Raw genomic sequence first — 27,602 nt, 5'->3', positions numbered from 1 at the left:
CAGTACAGTGCTCAGAGTGTCACTGTAGATCAGTGGTAGCACTCTTACCCCTGTGTGGGACGGTTGTGAATTCACATTGCATTCTTGAGCAAAACATCCATGCTAATGCTCCAGTGCAGTACTGAAGTGTCAGGAAGTGCAGTCTTTTGGATTAGATGCTAAACCTGTCCACCCTCTTAGCTAAATAGAAAAGATCCCATGGCCCTACTTTGACGACCAAGTGAGTTGACCCTGTGTATCCTCAAATAGCACAACTGAAACAGAGTATCCAACTATTTCTTCATTATTTCTGTGGGATCTTGCTGTGCACCAATTCAATGCTGTTGTTCCTACTTCACAACAGGAACAGTACTGGAGAACTATTTCATTGGCTGTAAAATCTCCTGGATCAGCCTGTAGTCGTAAAAGTCCACTGTAGAAATGCAAGCCTTTCTTTTCATGGAGGGGTTTCTACATTTCTGGAAAGACACCTTTTTCACAAGCTATTTGTTGATGTAAGTGGTTAAGTGGTGGTTAGTTTAATGAACCCCACCAGAGGAGATTTTACTCAGGATGGGCTAAAGGACATTATTGGGACAGAAATGGCTCCTGTATTTGTCAACACACACTGGAGTTACACTTCAATTGTGCAAAGCGCTTGAACTTGATTAGATGCAAAGTAAAATGAAATACTTCTAATTAATGCCTCTGCTTCATTTCCACTGAGATTCAAATTTGTTTTGTGTGTTCCAAGGTGGTGGGGGAGTGGAGATTCAGCAGGATCCACTGTGATATTTTCGTAACTCTGGATGTCATGATGTGCACAGCGAGTATCCTTAACCTTTGTGCCATTAGCATCGACAGGTAATGTAGACATTTACGAAATAGCTTCACAGTACATTGTAATGGGTTTTGCAGCTTCCAACAAACACAATCCAGTGACCATCATCTGCAGCAGCAGGTATGACCATGCAGTTGGTTTACAAATAATGGTTTCCATCTTTCTGAAGGCGCTGCTGCCACAGGCAAACCAGAAATTCTCTCTATCTCTGGATGCCCTGAAAATGCTGTTTTCTTAGACTATTGCTTAAGGTTTGATAAGACTGAATGGTTTGACAGGCCACTTTATAGGACATTCAAAAGTCAACCACTTTGGTATGGGACTGGAGTCACATATATCAGATCGACTGTTAATTTCCTTCCCAGCAGCAGTTTGGTGAAATTCAAGTTTTACCATAATCTCAAAGATCGCAATCACTTTAATTCTTTATTTCCAAATTTTTAGAATTCAAAAAGGCAGCACAGTGGCTCAATGGTTTACACTGCAGTGTCACAGTGCCAGGGACCCGGGTTCGATTCCAGCCTTAGGCGACTGTCTGTGTGGAGTTTGTACATTCTCCCTGTGTCTGCGTGGATTTTCTCTGGGTGCTCCGGTTTCCTTCTGCAATCAAGATGTGCAGGTCAAGTGGATTGGCCATGCTAACTGCATAGTGTTAGATGCATTAGTCAGAAGGGAAAAGGTGTGGATGAGTTACTCCTTGGAGGCGAAAGTGGGTGCTGGAGATCAGTGTCAAAATTAGAGTGGTGCTGGAAAATCACAGCAGGTCAGGCAGCATCCAAGGAGCAGGAAAATCAACGTTTCGGGCAAAATCCCTTCATCAGGAATAAGGCTGAGAGCCTTTAGGGTGGAGAGATGGAGCAGGATGGGGATGGGGGGAAGGTAGCTGAGACTGCAATGGTGGGGGTGAAGGTGATAGGTTGGAGAGGAGGATGGAGTGGATAGGTAGGAAGGAAGATTGACAGGTGGGACAGGTCATGAGGACGGTGTTGAGCAGGAAGATTGGAACTGGGGTAAGGTGGGGGGTGGAGGAAAGGAAGGGAAATGAGGAAACTGGTGAAGTCCACATTGATGCCATGGTGTTGAAGGGTACCGAGGCAGAAGATAAGGCGTTCTTCCTCCAGACGTCGAATGGTGAGGGAGTGGCGATGGAGGAGGCCCAGGACATGCATGTCCTCAGCAGAATGGGAAGGGGAGTTGAAATGTGCAGACACAAGGTGGTAGGGTTGATTGGTGCGGGTGTCCCAGAGACTTTGGAGGGTCAGTGTGAATTGGTTGGGCCAAATTGCCTGTTTCCACACTGTAGGGAATGTTAAAAAAAAATCAGATTCTCAGACTGCATTCAACAATTTTAATGCATTATAGATTTCCTTGTTTAAAGTGACATACAGATGTTATTAAATTTTTAATGTTTGGTTAATTCCCAGTTATACCAGAGATGAGAAGATCCCCAATGGACCACACCAGACATTGCCATCACCCACAGGTTTAAGAGCTCACTTGACCCAGAGTCTCACAGATACCCAGAAATGAAAGGGGACTATCTTAGACCAAACCTGGAGACAATTTGCTTCAGATAAATGGTCTCAACATTGGCAAGGTCTTCACAGCTCTCACTGTCTTATAGCGTTGATTATGACCTTGGATATTTTGGATAGAATCACCACCACCAATCCTTCTTATTAATATTAATCAAGTTATTGACAGCCATATAACACTCACCTCAACTTGTAATGGTGTTGATTGAACAGTAGAACTGTTGGTGACATTGCACCTAAAATAGAGGATTGTTTCTTGTGAGATGTCAGGGCTGAACTTAAGAGTAACTACATATTAAAAACTGAAACAACTGCAGAAGCTGTTAATCAGGAACAAAAACAGAAGTTGCTGGAAAAGATTAGCAGGTATGGCAGCATCTGTGTAGAGAAGACAAAGTTAACATTTTGGGTCTAGTGACCCTTCCTCAAAATGGGTGCAGAGCATTTCCAGCAGCTTCTGAGCAAATACATATTGTTACTTTAGCTGTAGGTTGCTAACACTAAGGAAATCACCAACATGTACCAGAGGCTGATGTACAACTAGCTCGAGCCTCCTGGGGAACTGTCTTTTATATCCAATTAGGTGGCTCTTATATTGTGATGTCAGTTAACCCTATCAGATCTGAACAGCTATGTGCAAATCAGCATTTATAAGTTTATATGTTGTGTTAGCATTAATTGAGGTATCCTAAGTAGCATTATAATAATTCTAATGGATCACTGACACCAAGCAATATAGTTCCCATTATTCTTCAATAATCGAACAACCAGTGACTGGCCAATCATTGATAAGAATGCATCTTTCAAGCTCAAGGGGATTAATTTCACATCCATTACAGTGGTAGTTAGTATGTTGGAGCAATTCACCTGCTCATGTTACAATCTTAATGACCTTTCAGCTATTGATCTCCCTGGGGTGTTTAAAATGAATCAGTCGATAGGGGAGATAGAGAGAAACCATTTTCTTGGGGTTGGAGAGGAGTTGGATCATGGGGCAGGGGGTTCTAAGACAAAGGGGACACCATTTTAAATTTGAAATAGCCATTTAAAGAAAGATACCTAGAAGCAGTCCTTCATCTAAAATGTGTTGAAAATCTTAGACATCTAATGCAGACATCTGTTGGAGCTGAAGATCAATTGTAATTTTAAAAATTGAGATTGATAGGTTTTTTTTGTGTCAGGAAAGCATATTCAGGGGCTAGGGACCCCAGGTGAATAATTGCAATTGAGATATGGGTCAGCAATGACCCAATTGATTGGAACAAGCATAACAGATTGAATGGTCCTCCTTCTATATCTTCAAAATCTGGCAGGGTGATGGGATTGCTGTCGAGGGGTGAAGGTGGAAATTGGCCCTAGATGTCCATTGAGTTGTGCTTGTTTTAATCTATCTTGCTGTCTCACTGTATCTTGGTTTGCAGGTGTATGGTCATGTCTTTGTCTCTGTTGGTTAGCTCAGTTGAGTCATGGCTCGAGTGTGATGCTGACTGATATCAATGGTATGGATTGAGTTCCCATACTAGCTATTGATAGCCTGTGTACCTGCCCTGCCCCATGCTTGTACAGAGATGTTCTTCAAGCTACACAGAACTTTCTCTCAAGTATTTGTTTGACTATGTTCCCTTTTCTTTTGTGTATTTATATGCCTCAATCACTCCCTGCATGTGTTTGCCTTCTCTACCTCTCTCTCTCTCACTCTGTATATCTCTTCATAAGAATGATAGCACTTCTGTTAAAATATTAATTTATAATTGGAACATAAGGTGAAACTTGATTTCCAAGCAGTCAAACATTTGCAAGTTAAATAGTTTTGACATAAAACAGAAGACCAACATGGAGCAGGAACTCAAGTACAAAGACTTGTTCTAGATGATGTTTTAAATATTTCATTCCTGACTTGCTTGTGCTGTTTCACTTTGCAGGTACACTGCTGTTGCCATGCCAATGCTTTATAATACGCGGTATAGCTCCAAGCGAAGAGTCACTGTTATGATCTCCATTGTCTGGGCTCTTTCCTTTGCCATATCCTGCCCGTTATTATTTGGACTAAATGACTCAGGTAGCACCATGCTTTAATTGACAAATGCATGTCTTTATTTTCATGGTTTGGAGTATTATTCTATTCCTGCAGGGAGTACAATTAGATGCTTAATTTGAAATATCTGGATGAACATAAACTGTAAAAGAGCAAGGTGAGAAATGAGATTACATAATAAAGCATCAGCTGAAGTGCTAGTGTTGGCATTGCTGATATGGACTGATTGACACCTTGCTGGATAGTGACTTTCAGAGTACCAAAATCTTTGACACTCCTCTTTTTATCCATCAGCCAGGGTCCTTGATTGGATCAGACTAATAGCCCAAATCAGGCAGCTCATATTCTATGGGGTCCAGCTCGCTGATCTTTATGTACTATCTACAAGATGCGCATTTGAAATTCTCCAAGTCTCCTATGACCACATTGTGTAAGCCCACAGGCACTTCCATCTAGAGGGACAATGGCAGCAGATATATGGGAACACCACCACTTGCAGGTTCCCCTCCAAGCTACTCACCATCCTGACTTGGAAATGTATCCCTGTTCCTTCAATGTCCCTGGGTCTAAATCCCTGGAATTCCCTCCCTATGAGCGTTGTGGGTCTAACTACAGCACATGGACTGCAGCAGTTCAAGAAGGCAGCTCACCCCCACCTTCTCAAGGGACAACTAAGATTGGTCAGTAAATGCTGGGCCTAGCCAGGGCCACCCATGTTCTGTGAGAGACTAAACAAAAATTAAGATATTTTATCTCTGCTTGAACCTATGTAAAATAAACAAATGTTAAGGTTCTGCAAAATAGTTTCCTATGAATGGAAATGGTCCAGTGATCTTGGTTATCTCAGTTCACTTTGCCACAAGATGCTACAGTGTTAGTTCCAATTCTCTGGGTTCTACTATCGTGTCAGCTATGGCCTAGCCAGTGGCCTTGACACTTCTCAGTCTGAAGTTTGTGGATTCAGTTCTTACACCAAAAACCTGAACATAGAATTCTAGCTGATGTACCACTACAGTACTGAGGAAATGATGCTGCCTTTCAGATGAGTCCCTGTTTGCCCTTTTATGGATGGCACAGTGGTTAGCACTGCTCTCTCATAGTGCATAGAATCCAGGTTCACTTCCCATTTCAGGTGACTGTCTGTGTGGAGTTTGCACAATCTCTCCCTGTCTGTGTGGGTTTCTTCTGGATGCTCCAGTTTCCTCTCACAATCCAAAGGTGTGGAGGTTAGGTGAATTGGTCATGCTAAGTTGCCCATAGTGTTAGATGCATTAGTCAGGCGTAAATATAGAATAGGATAATGGGCCTGGGTGGGTTACTCTTCAGAGGGTCAGAGTGGACTTGTTAGGCCAAATGGCCTGCTTCCATACTGTAGGTAACCTAATCTAAATAAATACAGTATGTGCCATGGCACCATTTTAAAGCAGATAAAGGAGAGTTCTTTCAAGTGTGTTCTCATCAATATTTATCCCTCAAAATGCTGAAATAAATCAATTACTTGTTCATTATGGTGCTTGTGCAAATTTGTTGCCATGTTTCCTTACCTCCCAACAATGTCTAAGGAAATATTTCATTGACTAAAGTACTCTGGGCACATTGAGGTTGTGATAAAATGCGATATGAATGCATTTCCTGCTTGGAGGAGTGAACCTCCGTTCGTTGATGGTTTTAATGAAAAATACAAGAATTTTATTGTCCTGTCAATTTTGCTTCTGAAGTGATTGAAGGGAGGAAATGCTGAGTGGATACAACTGTAGTTCAGAGCTAAGAGGATTCCTGGTTTAGAATATACTGGCTAAGTCTAGCAATAGTAGCCTTATATGTTACATTGTCACAAATGAGCCAAACTTAGTGCAAATTTATCCAACAGTGCTTTTCTATGACAGTGAGAATAACCTTTTTAATTATTTCTAAATTACAGATACTAGGGATGACACCATCTGTATCATGATCAATCCAGACTTTGTTGTCTATTCGTCCATTTTCTCGTTTTATATCCCTTTCATTGTCACGCTGCTAGTGTATGTCCAGATCTACGTTGTGCTGAGGAAAAGGAGGAAGCGGGTGAACACAAAAAGAAGCAGTCGGTTTGATTCCGAAATCCGGGCACCATTAAAGGTAAATTGTTATGGCAATGTGACTATTGTGTACTGTCCGGTTTCTTTGTACATCAAATGGACAGGCTTGGGTTCAAGCTCTTGGCAAGAATGTAGGCACAACATCAAGGCTGCCACTCTATTTAACAAGGGCCAAGATGATGGAGGTAACATAATTTTGACTGTATATTAAGTCAAAGTGCTATCTTCATCATGCGTCTGTTGTATGTTAAATAGACCTTGTGGTATTGTTTGAAGATCAGAGATTTATCCTGTTTTCTGTTGTACTTCACTGGTGGTTTGTGGTTGGGATAATTCATTGCTATAGTTGTCCTTTCCAATCTTTTAAACAAATTGTGACCAAGTCAAATAGCCTCTTGTGGTGCACTGTTACAAAGAATCAAGAGGTCAATGAAAACTTATCAAAATTAATTCAAACATATTGTTACCAAGAATGATAATGATGTACCCCAATCCCCATGGATCCTCCTTTCTCATACAGTGTCTAAGGGCCTATCTAATTAGCAATGGCTGGGGATAAACCATTATTGACTCCTTATGAAAAGAGGCATTTATTTCAACAATGCAATGAAGTTTATGGCATGATAGTAACAGCTACAAGTTGCGTACAAAGGGATGTTAGTGACTTTGAAGGGACTAAAATTGACTAAGATCCTAGGACCTGATGACAACTATCCCAGGGTGCTGTGGGAGGCAATGGAGAGAAAAAGAGAAGCACCCGAGACTGGAGACCAGGTAATATGGAACTGTGATTCTAGAAGGGTATAGGGATAAACCAAAGAACCATAAGTCACTGAGTCTAACATTCATGGTGGGAAAACATCTGGAAAATTGTCAGATGGACAATACTATTCTCTACTTGGAGAGTCTAGACTTAATCAAGGATGGTCAGCATAGCTTTGTCAAGGGGATGTCATATTTGACAGGTTTAATTGAGCTTTTAAAGGAGGTGTCGAGTTGTGCAAATGAGGGCAGTGCAGTTGACCTAGTCTTCAGTAAGGAGTAACATGACAGACTGGTCAAGAAGATAACACCCCATGAGACTCAGAGCACTTTAGCAAACTTGATCCAAGATTGACTTCATGGCAAGAGGCAGAGGATAATGATTGGAAGCCTGCACCCAATGGTGTAGTGCAGAGTTTGGTGCTGGGTCCTTGCTGATCATTGTACTCATGAATGATTTAGACAGAAATTTTGGAGGTTTAATCAGCATATTCAGAGATGACATGAAAATTGATATAGTGTGCTGAGTAGCAAGAAGGAAAGCATGCGACTGCAGGATAATATAAACATCTAATCAGATCCACAAAACAGTGGTAAGTGGGATATAGTCTGAAAAAGTGAGAGATAATGCATTAGGGAGGGCTAACAAGGCAAGGGAGCACATGATGAATGGTAGGACCCTGAGAAGTACAATGGATCAGAAATACTTGGTGTGAGTGTCCCCAGATCCTTGGAGGCACAGGATGTGTAGACGCTAAATGCCTCTTGCCTCTATTAGTCAGTACACTAAATACAAGAGCAGCAGGTTATAATGGAGCTATATGTAATATTAGTTCGGCCACAAATTGGAGCACTGTGCACAGTTCTGACCACAGCATTCCAGGGGTTGCACTGGAGAAGGCGAAGAAAAGATTCACCAGGTTCTTGCCTAGTGTGGAGTTATTCAGCTATAAAGAGAGACTAAACAGGCTGAGTTATTTTCCTTAGAACAGTGAAGTCGGGGGGAGAAACGATTAATCTGTACCAAATTATGAAGGTCGATAGGAAGAAATCCTTTCCCATAGTAAAGGGGTCAATAACCAGAGAACAGGAGGTTTAGAGAGAACTTAAAGGAAAACTCTTTTCACCCAAAACTTGTTGGATATCAAGAATTCAATGCCGAAAAGGATGGCAGAGTGGGAGAACCATCACAACATTTATGAAGTATTTAGATGGCCATTTGAAAAGCCATTTCATATAAGGCTATGGGTAAAGTACTGGAAAATGGAACTAGAGTAGATAGGTACTTGATGACTGGTGTGGACACAATGGGCCAAAGGGCCTGTCTCTCTGTGTAAAACTCCATGATTATGTTATGTTGACCAGTTTGATATAATTCGAAAGATGATCAGAAGTCAGAGATGACACATCTGTCTCCATCAGAATCTCATGCGACACTGTCTCTCCTCCACCCAAACTCTGTATAAGCTTAATGCACTGTTAATATTAACTCTTTTAGAACCATCACAAAGTGCAACCATTATCCACATTCCTCCCCAAAGCAACTTTATCAAAAACAAGTAACTGGACTATTACTTTCCACAAAATTATTGTCTTATTTGCAGAGACCACTGCTTTCCATCTGTGGCCCTGTTTTGAAAATTGTCACAAGCTCTCAGTGAGAGCAGGGAGTGGAGGCTGAATGAGCAAGGGGGTTGATAGAGTGGGAGTACAGCTCTTTGAACTAGGCCATGATCTGCCGCAGAACCACAATGTCAAAATCTCAGCTCCTAATCCCTCTCGTCACTTTGAGAAGGCCTGACCTCAACAGCACCAACGCCACCTCAGTATTACACTTTACGTGAGGCACTTTGAAGGGCGGCTGTGCAACTTAGCAAATGTTGTCCATCATTCCAATCACATTAAATATGTTTTTGCACTTTAAGGTTTCTATGATGTTGCAGGAACGTATCAACAAAGTAGTAGAATGTGCAGAATAAGGAAATAAAATGTGTAGAATTCTTTCAGCGTCGAAATAAATATTCCTTTTGCACACTTAGGATAAATGTACCCACCCAGAGGATGTGAAGCTGTGCACAGTAATTGTGAAATCAAATGGAAGTTTTCCAGTCAATAAAAAGAAAGTGGTGAGTGTCAATAATTATATTGTCTTGTTGAGTTATTGCAGTCATATCTCAACTACCAATTGCAGACCATTGTGATATACAAGATTAGACTGGTGCTGGGAAAGCATAGCAGGTCAGGCAGCAACCGAGGAGCAGGAAAATCGATGTTTCAGGCAAAGCCCTTCATCAGGAATTTTCTGATGAAGGGCTTTAGTTCAAAACATCGATTTTCCTGCTCCTCAGTTGCTGCCTGACTTGCTATGCTTTTCCAGCACCACTCTAATCTACTCTGATCTCCAGCATCTGCGGTCCACACTTTGTGACATACATGTTGGAAAATACAAGATACACCTGTAAATTTGTGCTTTTGGCCATCCAAATATCAATCATAAATAAGCTCAGGAAAGGTCAGCGAGAAACTGAAGAAATAAAGAATTTTAAAAAAATGTTTTTTAGAAGCTATCCTTCAATTATGTGGAGGTTTGATTGGACCACTTTTGGGGTCCTGCTTTCTCTATTTACACATTAGTCCTCAGGTAGGATTGCCGACTCAAGACTGTTCCTGGAGGTTTCAGTCACGTGATATTGGGCACACCATATTTGCAGTTGTTACTGCATTGCACTGTAATTGGGTACTTTTGTTCATTGCCTTATAAGCTGGAGTACTTTGTGTAGTTGTGGTTGTCACACCATAGGAGGGATGTGATTGGATGTGAGAAGGTGCAGAAAAGATTCACCAGGAATCTTTCATGTCAGCTATGAAAAAAAAACTGGATCAATGTCATGGAAATGAGGGTGGATCAGTAATTCAGAAACCCAGCCTAATTTTCTTGGTAACTTAGGTTTGGATTCCACAGCAGCAGATGGTGAAACGTGAATTCACATTTTTAAAAAAAAATGTAATGGTCACCATGTAACCATTGTTGATTGATGTAAAAACCCATGTGCTTCACTAATGTCCTTTTTGGATGGACCATTCTCACCTGGTCTGTCCCGTATGTGATGTCACAACAATGTGGTTGACTCTCAACTGCCCTCTGAGCACTTAGGGATGGACAACAAATATTGGCCTAGCCAGAGGTGCACACTTCCCATGAATGAATTTTCACACAAATGTCATGTGAGAAGTTTCTAGAACTAGGATCCAGCATATGATTGAGCAAAGGAAAACCAGATACATTAATCTCTGATCTACTTTACCATCCTGTGCTGTTTGTGGCAGTTCCCAAGCAAGTCAGCTTCGAGGTTCAGGACTTCCCAAGCAATGCGCATTTCAGGAGGGACTTATCAGTCTTGGAGAGGGTACAGTGCAGATTCACCAGATGCACACCAAGTCTTACAGGGTTAAGTGATGAGAAAAGGTGATATGAACTGAGTTTGTATATCCTTCAAGGTAGAAGACTGAGGGCTGATCTGATTGACATGTCTAAAATGATAAAAACAATTCAATTTCTCTCAGAGGAACATTAGTCCGTGTAATGCTCTTTCCCTTTAGAGGCTGCGTCATTGAATTTATTCAAGGCTAAGTCAGATAGATTTTCGATAAATAAGAGTCAGGGGTCATGTGGTCCGAACAAAAAAGTGGAGTTGACACCACAACCAGACCAACTATGTTCTTATTGAATTTGCTGAATAGGTTCAAGGGTCTTTTTGGTCAAATCCTGCTCTTAAGTCCTCTGTTCCTATGATAGTATAAATACAGAGAATCCTTCCTGTTGCATGGATCAAGAAGAAAGGGACATTTGGTGAATATTAGGACTAATCCATTTTAGAGGGAAAGGTAGAGTTAGGGACAGTACCAGTGCACCACAAGGGCCCTGCTAAATCTTTATACACTGAGGTCAGTAGAGTTTTCTTACAAAAGGATATCAAATTTTATTTTTAATTTTCTAATCAACTTGTTTGAAGATGATACTACACACTTCTACAGTGGGTGGACTTGAACCCGGGATTCCTGGCTCAGAGGTAGGAACACTACCATAAGACCTCCTATTAAAGGAATAATAACTGAGGTACAGATCAGCATTGACATAATTAAATTCTAGCATAGCACAAAGGATTGAATGATGCAATCCTGTTCTGCATTTTAAAACAAGCAATGTGTTATTCTGATGTAGGTTTGCTATTCAACATCCTAACAAGGTCCCTTCACACTGAGATTGAGTTTCAGCAGCCTAACATGCACATTGCATATTTATTTGATTTTGTTTCGGGATATTTGATCCTGGTTCAGGAAGCGGTCAACCACCAGGATGATATGGAGATGGACATGATGTCATCGGCCAGTCCACCGCTGGAGAAGACCAAGCGCAAAATAGCGATGGTCAACCGACAGCTGACAGCGCCCAATCCGTCTAACCCAGGTGCCAGCACAAGCATGCCATCGCCTGGAGGCAGCCCAGCAAAAGGTGAGAAGAACGGACACCCCAAAGACATAACCACAGCACCCAAAGCTTTCGAAATCCAGCAGTTGCCAAATGGCAAAACAAGAACTTCACTGAAGAGCTTGAGCAAAAGGAAGCTGTCCCAGCAAAAGGAGAAAAAGGCAACTCAGATGTTGGCCATTGTCCTTGGTTAGTACTGCCCTTGCTTCTCTCATTTATTTAATCAGAGGTTGTTGCAAGCATGTTTTCTCATTTTCCTGATAACTTGTGCTCTTCAAATTTAGAATTGGGAAGCAATGTCTGGTGGTATTATCACTAGATTATTAATTCAGAGTCCCAGGTAATGTTCTGCGGTCCTGGATTCAAATCCGTCTTTGGCAGATAGTGGAATTTTAAATTAAATAATAAAAAAACAAAATCTCAAATTAAGTGTCTAATGATGACCATGAAACCATTGTTGTTTGTTGGAAAACCCATCTAGTTCGCTAATGCTCTTTAGGGAAGGAAACTGCCTTCCTTACCTGGTCCACACTACATGTGACTCCAGACCCACAGCAATGTGGTTGACTCTTTACTGCCCTCTGGGCAATTAGGGACAGGCATTAAATACTGGCCTAGCCAGTGGCACCCACATTATATGAAAGGGGAGATGTTTCAACTGGAATCAATTCTTGACTAGCTACAGAGAGAAAAAATCAATTCGAGCACTTTACTAAGAGAGATCTCCATTGTCAAAATGGGGGTCATTATGGCAGCTTCCTCCGCCTCTGTAAATACCCAATGCAAAAAAATTGGATTGAAAAGTCAAAATCAAGCACCAACATAATAGGGTGCGTGTATTACTTGGAATTAACTTGCAGTCTCTAATGGCTAATGTACTAAATGAATAAATTAAAACAGTTGTGGCAGTAGATGGGGAGGGGAGTGGGGTATAGTGGTTTCTCAGGTCAGTTGGGCTAAGATGTAATGTTGGAATAAAGTTTAACAACCTTTCCTTTGGAGTTGAGAAGAATGAGGGAGAATCTCACAGAAATCTATAAAATTCTAACATCACTGGACAGGTTAAAAGCAAGAAGGATGTTCCCAATGACCAGGGGGTTTAGAACCAGGGGTCGCATTCTAAGGATATAGAGTTGGTCATGTAGGACTGAGAAGAGCAGAAATTCCTTCACCCAGAGAGTGGTGAGTCTCTGGTATTGACTACTACAGAAAACAATGGAGGCCAAAACATCGAAAGTTTTCAAGATGGAGTTAAGTATAGTTCTTGGGGCCAAAAAGGATCACACAGTATATGGGGAGAAAATGGGAACATACCACTGACTTGGATGATCAGGTCTGATTATGGAATGGTGCAGCAGGTTTGAAGGGCCAAATGGCCTACTCCTGCTCCTATTTTCTATATTTCCATGTACCTACTTGATGCTGCAACATATGTGGAATAAGTTAAAACTAACACTTTTGGGATTGAGATTAAAGATACTCCTATTCCATTGTAACCAATACATTTCCAATGCATAGATCTAGCAAGAATGATTCAATAGTGGATCTTAACTCTAAACACTCTCCATAGATGAGGAGGTCAAAAAAATCATTTGATTGTGGTGCTAAAATGATGCCATAAATAGGGAAATTAGGAAGTGACTTACGGTGAGTGAGGAATCCAAAATGAAGAAACATTGTCTTAAAATTCAAACTAAGTCAATTATTTTTTAAAAACACTCACATTTGTAATGAAATGGCTAGACAGAAACAGACCTATGGTCCATACCAGCACCTTTTGCACTGTACTACATGAAAGCTCTATAGCCTGTTTCACCCTGCTCAATCACAACATCCATCTATTCCTTGCTCCCTCATGTGCTTAATTACCTTTCGCTTTCAAGGTAATATTTACCTTAATCCTTCTTGTGGTAGTCCCCCCTCCCCACCACCACCTCCACCCCAATTTGAATGAGTGCCTAGATAAATATTTTTAATCAGTTTGATCAGAGATGGCACACATCTGCAACAGGTGGGACTTTCATTCATTCATTCATAGAATCCCTACAGTGGGGGAAACAGACCATTCGGCCCAACAAGTCCAAACCGAATCTCCGAAGAGTAACCCACCCGATCCATTCCCCTACCCTATTACTTTACGTTTTTCCTGATAATGCAGCTAACCTACACATGCAAATTTACCTCACCTGCACATCTTTGGACTGTGGGAGAAAACCCAACCACCTGAAAGAAACCCACTCAGACACAGTGCCTCAGGCAACTGCCTGTGTGGAGTTTGCACGTTCTCCCCATTGTCTGCTTGGGTTTCCTCGGGGTGCTCCGGTTTCCTCCCACAGTCCAAAAATGAGCAGGTTAGGTGAATTGGCCATGCTAGATTGCCCGTAGTGTTATGTGAAGGGATAAATGTAGGGGAATGAATCTGGGTGGGTTGCTCTTCGAAGAGTTGGTACGTACTTGTTGGGCCGAAGGGCCTGTTTCCACACTGTAAGTAATCTAATCTAAAAGAAAAGTGAAAACGTGCAAGCTCCACAGAGACAGTCACCCAAGGCTGGGATTGAACCCATGTCCCTAGCACTGTGAGGCAGCAGTGCTAACCACTGAGCCACCATACCCAGGCCTCCTAACCTGGAGATAGAGACACTATCACTGCACCATAAGAACCTTTACAGAACAAATCGAGCTCAAAACATCACTGTCTGGATAAAAGAGATTTATCTTGAATTTCTTCTTTGGATTATTAAAGTTGATTGTATATTTATGGCCCTTAGTTTTGTCCACACTGAATCTCCTCCCTGGCTACTCTATCAAACTGCTTCATAACATTAACATTACACCACCCCTGAAGTCCTCAAACGAAAACAGAAATAGCTGGAAAAGCCCAACTGGCCCAGCAGCAGCAGTGGACAGAAATCAGATTCAATGTTCTGAATCTAGTGACACCTTCACAGAACTGATGGTATCGAGGAAACTGTTGGTTTTCATGCAGAGGATAGAGTGGGGGGAGGGGGGAATGTATAAATGATAGGTGGAGATAGAGCTCAAAGAGATTTTCCGTTCCTCGGATGCTGCCTGACCTGCTGTGCTTTTCCAGCACCACTCTAATCTAAACTCTGGTTTCCAGCATCTGCAGTCCTCACTTTTGCCTCAAAGATAGAGAAGAACAGTTGGACAGACTGGGTAATGGTCAGCCTAGGAGACTGAAACGCTGTTAGTGGCTAATAATGGGTCGTGTGTAATAACAGACCATGTGACAACAAGGCCTGATGTGTGTGGGGGGGTTGGGATAAGAATATGAGAAAAAGTGCCTCAAGCCCTAAAATTGTTGAACTCTATATTGAGCCTGGAAGGCTGAGTTCCCAAGTGGAAAATGAGGTGCTGTTCCTCCAGCTTACGCTCAGTTTCAGTGGAGCACTGAAGCAAGTCAGAGAAAGAGACATTGGCCAGGAAACAGGATGTTGTGTTAAAGTGGCAGGCAACTGGAAGCTCAGGGTCCTTTATACAGACAGAAAATAAGTGTTCGACAAAGCAGTCATCCAGGCTACATTCCATCTTCCCAGTGTAGAGGAGCTGCGAACACAGTACACCGGATTGTGTGAAGTGCAGGTAAAATGCTGCTTCACCTGAAAGGTGTGTCTAAGCTCTTGAATACGGAGGGAAAAAGTAAATGGGCAGGTGTTACACCTTCTGTGGATGCAGGAGAAGGTGCCGTGGGACAGTGAGGGAGGAATGTTGAGAGTGAAGGAGGAGTGGACCAGGGTGTTGCAGAGGGAACGTTCCTTGCCAAAGGCTGACAAGGGAGGGTGAGGGAATAGGGGTCTGCTGGAGGCATTTGGCTGAAGGTAGACATGGCAGCTCATGATGACTCCTACAACAGCAGGAAGTGTAACACCTGTCTATTTACTTCCTCCCTCCTCAGTATCCAAGAGCCCAAACACACCTTCCAGGTGAAGCAGTGCTTTACCTGTACTTCAATCAAACTAGTCATGATTTGGAGATGCTAGTGTTGGACTGGGGTATACAAAGTTACAAATCACATGACACCAGGTTATAGTCCAACAGGTTTAATTGGAAGTACTAGCTATAAATTCTGTCTCTAACAATTGTGCACTCCACAGCAACCTGATGAAGGAGCGGCGCTGCCGAAAGCTAGTGCTTCCAATTAAACCTGTTGGACTATAACCTGCTGTTGTGTGATTTGTAACTTCACTCAATCTAGTCTACTGCACTCACTGCTCACAATGTGGTCTCCTCTACACTGGAGAAATGAAGCGTAGATTGGGTGACCAGTTCACGGAACACCTACCTTCTGTCCTCATCAAGGATCCTGAGCTTCCAGTTGCCTGACACTTCAACACACCACACTGTTCCCTGACCAACATCTCTGTCTCAGGCTTGCTGCAGTGCCCCAGTGAAACTCTGCACAAGCTAGAGTTACAGCACCTTATTTTCCGCTTGGACTCTGTAGCCTCCTGCACTCAATATCGGGTTCAACAATTATAAGTCTTCAGGCACCTTTTCCCATGTCCTTATCCCAAACCCAACACACCAGGCCTGTTGCCACATGATCTGCTATTACACACCACCCATTATTAGCCACTCATCGCCCCCATTAGCAGCTATTCATTCTTCCAGAGGAATGTTATCCTCTCCTTTGTCTATCCAAATGACCCCAAATCTCTTTGGGCTCCAGCTCCACCTATCATTTAAGTCTTCTCCCCTGAGTGTTTCCAGCTGCTTCTGTTTCAGTTTAATTTCCAGCATCTACAGTTCTTTTGTTCCTTTTCCTCAAGCCCTCAGCTTGGTTCAGCACACTCATGTTGGCTTTGGCAAGATTTGTCCATGGTCTCTGTGCTGATATTTATCTCTCAGCCATGAACACCAAACACATCAACTATCCACATATCTGACTTGTCACTTTCTACAAAACAATGACTGCCTTTCAGAATTAAGTTAATAATAACCAGGTTATAGTCCAACAGGGTTATTTGGAAGCACTAGCTTTCAGAGCACTGCTCTTCCATCACGTGCTTGTGGAGTCCATAATGAAGGAGTAGTGCTTCAAAATCTAGTGCTTCCAAATAGACCTGTTGGACTATAAGGTAAAAACAATGACTGCAGATGCTGGGAACCAGATTTTGGATTAGTGGTGCTGGAAGAGCACAGCAGTTCAGGCAGCATCCGAGGAGCAGCAAAATCGACGTTTCGGGCAAAAGCCCTTCATCAGGAACAACTATAACCTGGTGTTGTTTGATTGTTAACTTTGTACACCCCAGTCCAACACCGGCATCTCCAAACCATGCATTTCAGAAGTAATTCAAAGCTCACAAAGTAATTTGTGACATTGAGGATGTGTAACATCTCAGCAAGGTCTTCTCCAAGTAGTGAAAGCTAACCGTATACAGAGGAACCTCTTTTATCCGAATGACATGGGTGGGGAATATTTTGTTCGGATAATCAAAAGTTTGGATAAGCGAATGCTGGATAACATAGTTTAGCCAAGCATTGGGACCTTGCAATCTTGTTCAGATAATACAAAATTTGGAGAATCGAATGCTGGATAATCGAGGTTCCTCAGTAGTTTAACTGGTTAACTGTCATATGAAATTTGGCGCTGGGCTCTCCATTATGTACCAATGATTCTAATGGAGCATCCTTAATGAATTCCTGTCCTTACCTTCTCTGCACAGACTCTCTCTCTATTTCAGTTAGACTCAAGTATCAGATAGATGTGATCAAACATAAATGACTTTTGTTGTGGTTCTGTTCGCCGAGCTGGGAATTTGTGTTGCAGATGTTTCGTCCCCTGTCTAGGTGACATCCTCAGTGCTTGGGAGCCTCCTCTGGCATATATAGTGGTTTGTCTCTGACGCTTCTGGTTGTCAGTTCCAGCTGTCCGTTGCAGTGGTTGGTATATTGGATCCAGGTCGATGTGCTTATTGATTGAATCTGTGGATGAGTGCCATGCCTCTAGGAATTCCCTGGCTGTTCTCTGTTTGGCTTGTCCTATAATAGTAGTGTTGTCCCAGTCGAATTCACGTTGCTTGTCATCTGTATGTGTGGCTACTAAGGATAGCTGGTCATGTCGGTTCGTGGCTAGTTGGTGTTCATGGATGCGGATCGTTAGCTGTCTTCTTGTTTGTCCTATGTAGTGTTTTGTGCAGTACTTGCGTGGGATTTTGTACACTACATTGGTTTTGCTCATGCTGGGTATCAGGTCCTTTGTCCTGGTGAGTTGTTGTCTGAGAGTGGCTGTTGGTTTGTGTGCTGTTATTAGTCCTAGTGGTCGCAGTAGTCTGGCTGTCAGTTCGGAAATGCTCCTGATGTATGGTAGTGTGGCTAGTTCTTTGGGTGGTGGCATGTCCTCGTTCCGTTGTCTTTCCCTTAGGCATCTGTTGATGAAATTGCGCGGGTATCCGTTTTTGGCGAATACATTGTATAGGTGGTGTTCTTCCTCTTTTTGGAGTTCTGGTGGACTGCAGTGTGTTGTGGCCCTTTTGAATAGTATCTTAATGCAACTTGTTTTGTGTGTGTTGAGGATGTCACCTAGACAGGGGACGAAACGTCTGCAACACAAATTCCGAGCTCGGCGAACAGAGCCACAACAACGAGCACCCGAGCTACAAATCTTTTCACAAACTTTGAATAAATGACTTCTATTCATGACTATAAAGAGATTCCATGCATTCAGTCACATAATAAAAATTAAATGAGCAGATTCATATTGTCCTTGTCAGTGAGAAGCCTCAGGTATTAAATAAACCGCATTACAATTTGTTTTGTGCTCATGACGGATTTAGAAGCACAAAACCAATGCATTATAACACTGCTTAGGCACAGAAAACTTTAAACTTTGTCTACAATAACCAGCTGATTCAATGGGCTAAGAGATTGGAGTTCTACGCTTGAAATCAGAAAATCAAACTTAACAAAGCTCTTGCTGCTTTCAATCCCAACCAGAGACCTCTACCAGAGCAGTTAAGGGTGCCAAATCTCCCCAAATTATCGGTTAATTTATTAAATTCAGAGTTTGCTAAGATTTCCTAAGGTTTGTTGGTGAAGTGTCAATATCACTGGACTCATAATCCACTGGTATCAGGGCGCGAGCTCAGGTTCCACCCTGGCAGCTGCTGGAATTTAAATTGAATGCATTATTAATGCTGGAATTGAAAGTTAGTTTCTATAATAGTGAAACTATAATTGATTGACATATAAAAAGAAAACTATGCAGGTCACTAATGTCTTTCAGACCCATAAAAATACTGTTGATTCTTAACTATATTTTGAAACGACCTGGGAAGCCACACAGTTGTTGCAAACTATAACAGGATGGACTGTAACCATTCAATCAGGAATTGTAATAAATATTCACCCTACCAGCGACTCACATATTGTCTGACAGAACAAAAAATTAAATGATGGTAAAGTCAGATGCATAATGAAAATATATTGAGGCACTTAGATGATACAGACTATTCATTTTCAACACGCCATGTTATTGTGTGTATTCTGAATATCTGTAGTTGCTCAAAGCAACTTTACTGTTAAGTCTCAATTATCCAAACAGTTCTCCTATAAGTCTCACTTTTTAATCTGTGATAATTCCTCAGGTAGTCTGAAAGCATCCTTTTTTAATTCCCTCCGAATCTTTTACCTTCTATTCATCCTTCAGATATCACGTCCAAGAGCTGTCCCTTCTTACAATCTTTTCATTTATTTAAATAAATTCATGCAAGGTGTCTACTAAATCCTGGTGCAATTTTAAAACTGAATTGTGTTGGGTGTAGTGCCATCAGGACAAGAGGGGGTGTCTGTGAAAAGACAGAAACAAAGACCTAAGGAGAAAATGCCAGATTTTAAAATCTAGCTGCTCAAGGCCATGCTCCCTGTGATTGGGTGGATGAAATTGTGGATATAAAAGAAGCCAGAACCAGTGCAACAAAAAGTTTCAGGAATGCTGTAAAGGTTGGAGGAGGTTCCAGAAAAATGGAGGGATGAGACAATGGATGAACTTGAACAAAAGAATGGAAACCATGAATTTGAGGCATCGTATTTTGGGATGTAATGTAAGCCAGCAAACATCATGGTCATGGTTAAACAAGGTCAGAAGGCACATGACACCAGGTTATAGTGCAACAGGTTTATTTGAAATCACAGCTTTCGGAGCGCTGCTCCTTCGTCAGATGAAGTGCTCCCTTGCAAGCTTGTAATTTCAAATAAACCCCTTAGACTATAACCTGGTGTCATATGATTTGATCTTAACCACCCCAGTCCAACACCGGCACCTCCACATCATGGTTAAACAGAACTTGGTTAGAAAATGGGCAAGAGAGTTTTGACTAAGTTCAGTTTATGGGGACTGGACAGTGGGAGACTGACCAGGAAAACCTTACAATTGAATCTGAAAAATAAAATGCCCTCAAACGTGTCGCGGATTGCAAATGTAGTTTGCTGTCAATGTTGAACATTAATCTCTGCTTTCTCTTGTTTCTAGGTGTCTTTGTTATATGTTGGTTACCATTCTTCATCACCCATATTCTCAACATGCATTGCACTACATGCTTAATCTCGCCAGCAATGTATAGTGCTGTCACCTGGCTAGGATATGTCAATAGTGCTGTGAACCCAATCATTTACACCACCTTCAATGTGGAGTTCAGAAAAGCTTTCATCAAAATCCTCCACTGCTGAAGAATTTGCCCAGAGAATGTAATTGTGCCACATTTCTTCAAAGCTGCAGCATGGAAGTGTACAGAGATGGCTTTTTTTCATCAACGTCACACTTTGTATTGCTCTTCTCTACAAAAGAGCCTTATCCAACATATGTGCCATTGTGGATTGGAAAACAAACAAGGAAAACAAAATTGTATCATTCAAGACACTAAGGGACTTTATCCCTCTTCACAATTGAAGTCATCTGTCCTTTCAACACTGAGAGTCAACAGCATGATATAAGCTAAGTACATCTCCATGTCCAGAAATTTCCATATGACTATTCCATGACTGCCAAAAACTGCTTTCGAGTCAGTGAAAGAAGCTACCTGGTAGTTCAGTGGACAGGTGAGCTTTGGACAGCTAGGGAAAAAACAAAAACGATTCTCACCATCAGACTCTGAAGGGCATCATTATCTCATCCACTTAAGAACATTAACTTCAGCGAGACCAATGACAGATAGTGACCCAATATAACAGGTTGCAAAGCGTCATATTTGAATGTAATTACTGAATTCAGTATTGGTCATAAAAGGTGAACTTTAGTATTTGAATTATTATGGACTGGTTGTCTGGAGCAGTTCTTTCAAGTCACAGATTCAAACCCTGAATTAGTATTCACTGAGGCCAACTACAATGAAGTCTGGTCAGTTTTTGTTTATATCTCATTAGAGATAATGTATTGAAAGTAAGAATAGTATAAGGTTTGCCAGATGCCAGACTAAACTGCAATTGAATCAAGTCAAATTAAAGGTGTAAGTTTCAACATGTCCATTTCACACATGTACAAGAGGTAGAGAAGCTTGGAGTATCATAAATTGTGATAGTTTGGTATCAGCAGATAATTGACTACAATATATCAACATCCTGAGTGTTACCATTGACCAGAAACAAAACTAGATCAGCCATATATATAATGTGGCCACAAGAGCAAGTCATTTGCTAGGAATCCTGCAGCAAATAACTCACATCTGGATTCTCCAAAGCCTGTCCACCATTTACAAGGCACAAGTCAGGAGGGTGATGGAATACTCCCCACTTGCCTGGATGAGTGCAGGTCTAACAACACTCAAAAAGCTTGACACCAACCTGGACAGAGCAACACACTTGATTAGCACCCTAGCTACTGTCTTCACCATTCACCCCTTCACCAACACACAATGCCAACTGTGTATTGTCTACAAGTTGCATTGCAGTATCTTACCAAAGTTCCTCTGATGTTGAATTCTAAACCCAAGGCCTCTACCACCTAGATGACAAAGGCATTAGATGCAATGGGACATCACCCCTGCAAGGTCCCCTCCAAACCACTCAGCATCCTGATGCAGAATTATGTCACTGTTGGTTCATTGTGACAAGGTCAAAATCTTGGATCTCCATTCCTGAGGACATGGTGGATGGACCTATTCAGTAAAGACTGCAGGGATCAAAAAGGCAGCTCACCGCCAATTAGGGCAATTAGGGATGAGTGATAACTGCTGGCCCAGCCAGCGATGCCCACATCCTATGAATGAATAGCAAAAGAAGTCTCAGTATCCTTCCTCTGGCATGGGAAAACAGCTTCAAGGATTCCCATTGCTTACTCAAGGATTTGTTGGCTGGCACCTGGAGTGCTTTTAGTGTTGGATGAAGCTATAGAGTCCTTCAGAATTGGGAAGTTTGTTGACACTCATGTCTAACTTTCCATATCAAGAATGTTCGAATAAATGTGTGGATAACACAGATTCAAAAAGAATGCTGAAAATACCCACTCCTCCAGGGAACAAGTCATAAACGCTGGTTTTATCAGTGATGACCATCTCCTGAGAATTGGTCCTTTTACCAAAAAATTGAGAATGAGGTACTGAAGGAAATCCACCTCTGGCAAAATTCCACAGAAGAATTTTCAGAAAAAAGCGTGTACAAAGCAACGCAGTTCATTTAAATTGGAGGAAGCATTGACAAGTTAAGATTGTGTGATGCAATGATTTGATTCCTTGAAATCATATTTCAATTAATTAATATAACTTCATTGGCTTGAGAGATATTTTATTGTACTTCAGATACTTTTATGGCAGTGTGTGGCATTCCTGCAATGCTCAAGAGCAGATTAGGAAAGGGCAGTAGTTCAGACATGAATGAAATTCACTAATCAGGCCATTTACATTCTCCTCCAAATCATAAAACAAAAAATTAGGGGTCCAGGCACTGATCCCTGCAGAACATCACTGGTCACAGATCTCCAACCAGAAAAACACCCTTCCATTGCTACTCTCTGTCTTCAATGACGAAGCCAGTTTTGTATCCATCTTACCAGCTCACTGTGAATCCTGTGCAACTTCACCTTTGGTATCAGCCTGCCATAAGGGACTTGCTAAAAGCCTTGCTAAAGTCTGTATAGATAATATCTATTGTCTTGACCTCGATCATTTTTGTCACTTCCTCAAAATACTCCATCAAATTTGTGAGACACAACCTTTCCTGCACAAATCCATACTGCCTGTCCCTAATAAATCCATATTTTTCCAAATATGAGTAAATCATTAGAGTCTTCTCCGATAATTTCCTTACCACTGTCATAAGGATCATATCCCAGATTATCCTTCTACACAGTTCTCAAGTCATAATAAATTGTAGCCAAAATGTCAACAAAGACAAAAATACGTAGACTTAAAAGACAGGCATCCCACAGTAATGTGTTGCTTGTTCCAAACTCTGAGATCGTAGTCAACAGTCACTTACTAGTGGAAATGATTCAAAATTGCTGCCTCAACAAATGGAACCAAGCTATTAGAGCCACACGAAGGTTGGAAACCGAGAGAAAAGTCAGATTGCAAAAATGACCGCGTCTTTAAAAAATGTTATGGTCCTTGTTGTGGTCAAACAGTTCTCAGTCCAACTAGTGTTTCCACACCCAACTGCTGGAAGAAAGTGCTTGGATCATGATGTCACCTCAAAACAAAGTTTTGATAATTCCACGGAGCTCCTGGGATTGATCTAAACATATCAAGTACATCCCAAGATTGACAAGGAGAACATCTAATTATTACAATGAAGCCAAATTACCGTGGCGCAAACCAAAACAAAAAGAGACTTGATTGGCCAAATGACATTGTTACTAAAGAATTTGAACTTCTGGGTGAGATAGATAGTATTTTCCCCAGAATCCTAATTGTTTGATAAGCCTAAAATGATTTCCAATAGTTTATCCATACAGTAAATGTGGCAAAAAGCATTGTTCACAATGTTAAGTTCTGGTGCCAGGTCATGAAAGCACATGAAAATATTTCTGAACTCGACTTGAACTGTGAATTATCCTCTATGACTGGCACTTGCATTAGTCCATTTCTATGCAGCTGTCATCCAGAAGAAGTAATTGATCATTGTGCTTGACTTCATAGAGAAGTCAATTTTGATTAAATCAGCTCAACTAACTTAACGGCAATTATAAATTTGGAGCTCTGTTGCTTACATACATCACATCATGCAGAAAAAAGATATCATCACTATTAATGTATGATGTTTCCTCTTGTAATGATGAATTCTGTACTTTGTTAAAAGGATGATGGAACCATTGTGATTTTAGCTTGTCAGCATTCTCAAAGCTTAATCCAAAAGTGACTTGTTGTGCTCTGACAATATGCTATTCAGCATCACTGAAATTGGTTGGATTCATGATGATATAATTGATTTACTTGGTGCTTCTACAAGTTATTATATCTTGAAAGTTGTGATTTAGCATTAATTCCACCGAGAGTCCTCAAGGTTTACTTTTATTTTATGTACAGTCGCAAGCAAGCTTACTGCTGCTCCATATCCACTTTTTAAAGATCTGAAGCCACAAAGCTTTATTGTCACTGAATTGCTCTCCATTTTTCACACAAAAAGGGGAAATTGGTACTGAAATTCAATGCTTGAAACTACTCTGAATGCCTGTAAATTTTGCAATCCAACAAAATGACCATTAAGAAACAAAATATGAAATAGCTACAGGTTTAATATTTAAACACAGCTGGACAGTTAACTGTCAATCATTATTTGGTGCATTTTCCATGGCAATATCTCTACCAATCAGAGTCCATTTCTCAACCAATCTCCTCTCATGCAGTATCAATCTTGGTTTTCCCCTTAAATTGGTAGTCTCGTGAATTGTCCAGGTGAGTGAAAATTGAAAGCCTTGAACAAAATCTGTGCTTTGTCAGCAACACTCAGTACATGAATGCTTACATAAATTATTAGCGCAAGAACTCAAACGAATGATTTGAGGACATGGGTTCAAATCCCACCACCAGTGATGCTGATTTGCAACAAAAGAATCAAGAAACGATGGATGAAAGTTCAACAGAGTTAGAAATAAATAGAAGAGGCATAGTTTGGTGTAGCCAAAATATTGTGATTTTGGTGATCACAAATCAGACATAGTAGTGGTCAGTCATTATCAGAAAACAATTTCTATTATAACTTTATATTTATAATCTTTAGATATCGTCCACTAACAACATAGCTTGGTTGGAAAATCCAAGGTCAAGATTTATTCTCATTTGGAATTTACACCCAGACTTCCCAAAACTGATATTTCTAGAATATTGGAACCAGGAAATGGAAAACTAGCTCTAAAGAATACTTCTGCACTCAGACATGGAATGTGGCCATTCAATCTCTCCAAGTAAGGTTATTGAGGAAGGTGAGATCATAAGAAATCATAAGCCATTTTCTAAATTAGACATTCTCTAAGCATATCTTTGAAGGAAGTATAATACAAAATATTTCACAGAATTCTATTTGCAAAACATAGTATTGATATCCAAAGGCTAATTTTAAATTTCAGTGGCTGTAGACATAGATTTGCACAGAAAGCATTGTTTGAATGCTGCTGCTCATTTTGGGTTGAAAGAGGCAATTATTCAATGAAGACTGTCAGAAGGAGATGAAGTGGAAGCTGCTGACAAGACAACACTTCATTATCCACCATTATGATTAGATTAGATTAAATTCCCTAAAGTATGGAAACAGGCCTTTTGCACCAAACAAGTCCATACCGGCCCCCCGAAGATCAACCCACCCAGACCCATTCCCCTCCTCTATATTTATCCCAGACTAATGCACCTAACACTATGAGCAATTTAGCATGACCAATCCACCTAACCTGCACATCTTTGGATGTGGGAGAAAACCTAAGCACCCAGAGGAAACCCACGTAGACACAGGTAGAATGTGCAAACACTACACAGACATTCGCCCGAGGAGGGAATCGAGCGGGGGTGTCCCTGGCACTGTGAGGCAGTAGTGCTAACCACTGAGTCACCGTGCCACTCCGTGGCATAGTCGCACTAATCCGATATGTACCATTGTGAAGCATATCTTTCTGAAGAGCATCCATAACACACAGCAGGAGACCAGTGAAGGTAGAATCTATATCGAAAATGTTGACTCAAAAAAATAGCTTGGGGAAATGTGAGAAATAAAATAGAATATAAAAGGGAAGTGAAAGACAGTGATCTAAGACATGGTCAAGAGTCTAAATTGCTGACATATAGGTTTGAATTCCATAGTACTGATCTTAATTTACAGCCATCCCTGAGCAGGGATTCATTAGTTCCTGTGGTGACAAGAGAGGAACAGGCTCTTCTTTATTAAATCCCTCCTCCCTCTGTTGGTTGCAGAAAATCTAACTTAAGAGAACATTCCCACTCCCCAAGGATATAGAATCCTTACAGTGCAGCAAGAGGCTATTCAGCTCATAACATCTGCAATGACCCTCTGAAGGGCACCTCACCCTTTGTCTAGAACCCTGCCTTCACCATGGCTAATTCAACTAACCTGGACTGTGGAAGGAAACTCGAGCACCTCCTGGAGGAAACCCACACAGAAACAGGGAGAATGTGCAAACTGTACCAAGACAGACAGTCATCAAAGGCAGGAATCAAATCCAGGTCCCTGCTGCTGTGAGGCAACACGCTGGCCAGATAACTTACCAAATTCCAATGCACTTATGTTTTAAAATAAGCCAATTTAACAAGACTTTCTTGAGTTAAGAATATGTTTATTAAGTACTAAAGCAAAAGAAAAAGTAAAATGCAACACACATATATTAGAAACGAGAAGTGTGTAAAAACATTACAATTAAAAAATATAGAAATCAGTCTTGGTTTGTTTCAGATTTCCAGCACACGGGGTATTTTGCTTTAATTTCAGATGGTGAAATATTACAGATGGTAATTTGGCTGATTCTGACAATGTTGATGTTGGCAATTGAGCAGTGGATTTCAGATTCTGGGTTCTACAGATTAGCTGAAAGAAGTTGTCTGATTTTCAATTTGACTGCATTGTTTGAGTGGTGAACTGCCTCCAGCAGTCAGGGTGAAAGAGACAGAAGAAGAGAGATTTTCTATCATTAATCCAGAAGTAAAGTAATGGCTAGATGTTCTCACCTGTAAAACCTCACAGCACACTCTAGAACAGTAGTACTCAAACACCAGACTAGCTTGCGCACACATGCGATTATTTAACCCCATCTCTTGTGTGCACATGGCAGGGGCCACAAGGACATATTTTTTACCTTGACTGCTTTATTCTACTTCACATAATGTTAACAGTCTGGGTGTTGGAACTAATGGGAGATGGTTTGGGACATTGCGTCATATTTCTTCCTTTGAAGTGATTCTTTGAAATCACTTAACACCCCTCCAGTTGCAACATTCCCTCTTCTCTCTCAATGTTAGGTATAATCAATATTTTTTCATACGGTCACTCAATTGCACTTTCAATCATTTCTGACTTGTATGTCCTTTTTTTTAAACAGGACAAAACAATCTGCCTTTCTTTAAAATTCAATATGCTCATAAGTAATTCAAGGCTATCATGTGTCACCATAACACTTCATAGCTGTGATTGCAGGGCTCCAACAGAAGGGTTTAGCCAAATTTTACCCATCAATGTGGGCAATAGTCTATGAAGCTTAATCATTGGATTGTCCTATTTCTGACTGAATATCATGGACCTTAGAAATTTGTAAAGGGCTATTTTCAGTACTGTTGCCTTAAGATAACTCTGATATTAGATACCAAAAATGAAAAAGGAATCTTGCCTTTGTGTTGTCTCTTTAAGGTAGTAAAACAGCCCAAGTTACTTCACAGAATAATTAACACATGGTTTCACACCAAACTGGATAAAGACAAGATTGTGTTCAAAGAGG

General features: G+C 41.1%; 1 protein-coding gene across 4 annotated transcripts in view; it reads left to right on the top strand.

The window, feature by feature from the left end:
• The window catches only part of drd2a (dopamine receptor D2a), a 125,917-nt gene extending 102,042 nt beyond the window's left edge, over positions 1-23,875 (top strand). For all 4 annotated transcript variants that reach the window (XM_060847088.1, XM_060847086.1, XM_060847089.1 and 1 more), the window contains 6 exons: positions 734-843; positions 4,278-4,414; positions 6,312-6,508; positions 9,270-9,356; positions 11,569-11,908; positions 20,211-23,875. In XM_060847088.1, coding sequence (XP_060703071.1) covers positions 734-843; positions 4,278-4,414; positions 6,312-6,508; positions 9,270-9,356; positions 11,569-11,908; positions 20,211-20,407 — 1,068 coding nt within the window. In that variant the 3' untranslated portion in view covers positions 20,408-23,875. The remainder of the gene's footprint in view (positions 1-733; positions 844-4,277; positions 4,415-6,311; positions 6,509-9,269; positions 9,357-11,568; positions 11,909-20,210) is intronic.
• Positions 23,876-27,602: the final 3,727 nt, after the last annotated feature.

Source organism: Hemiscyllium ocellatum, chromosome 29 (assembly GCF_020745735.1).
Source record: "Hemiscyllium ocellatum isolate sHemOce1 chromosome 29, sHemOce1.pat.X.cur, whole genome shotgun sequence".
NCBI classification, from domain to species: domain Eukaryota; kingdom Metazoa; phylum Chordata; class Chondrichthyes; order Orectolobiformes; family Hemiscylliidae; genus Hemiscyllium; species Hemiscyllium ocellatum.
The sequence above is the reverse complement of the archived record's forward strand: the minus strand, read 5'-3'. Positions and strand labels throughout refer to the sequence as shown.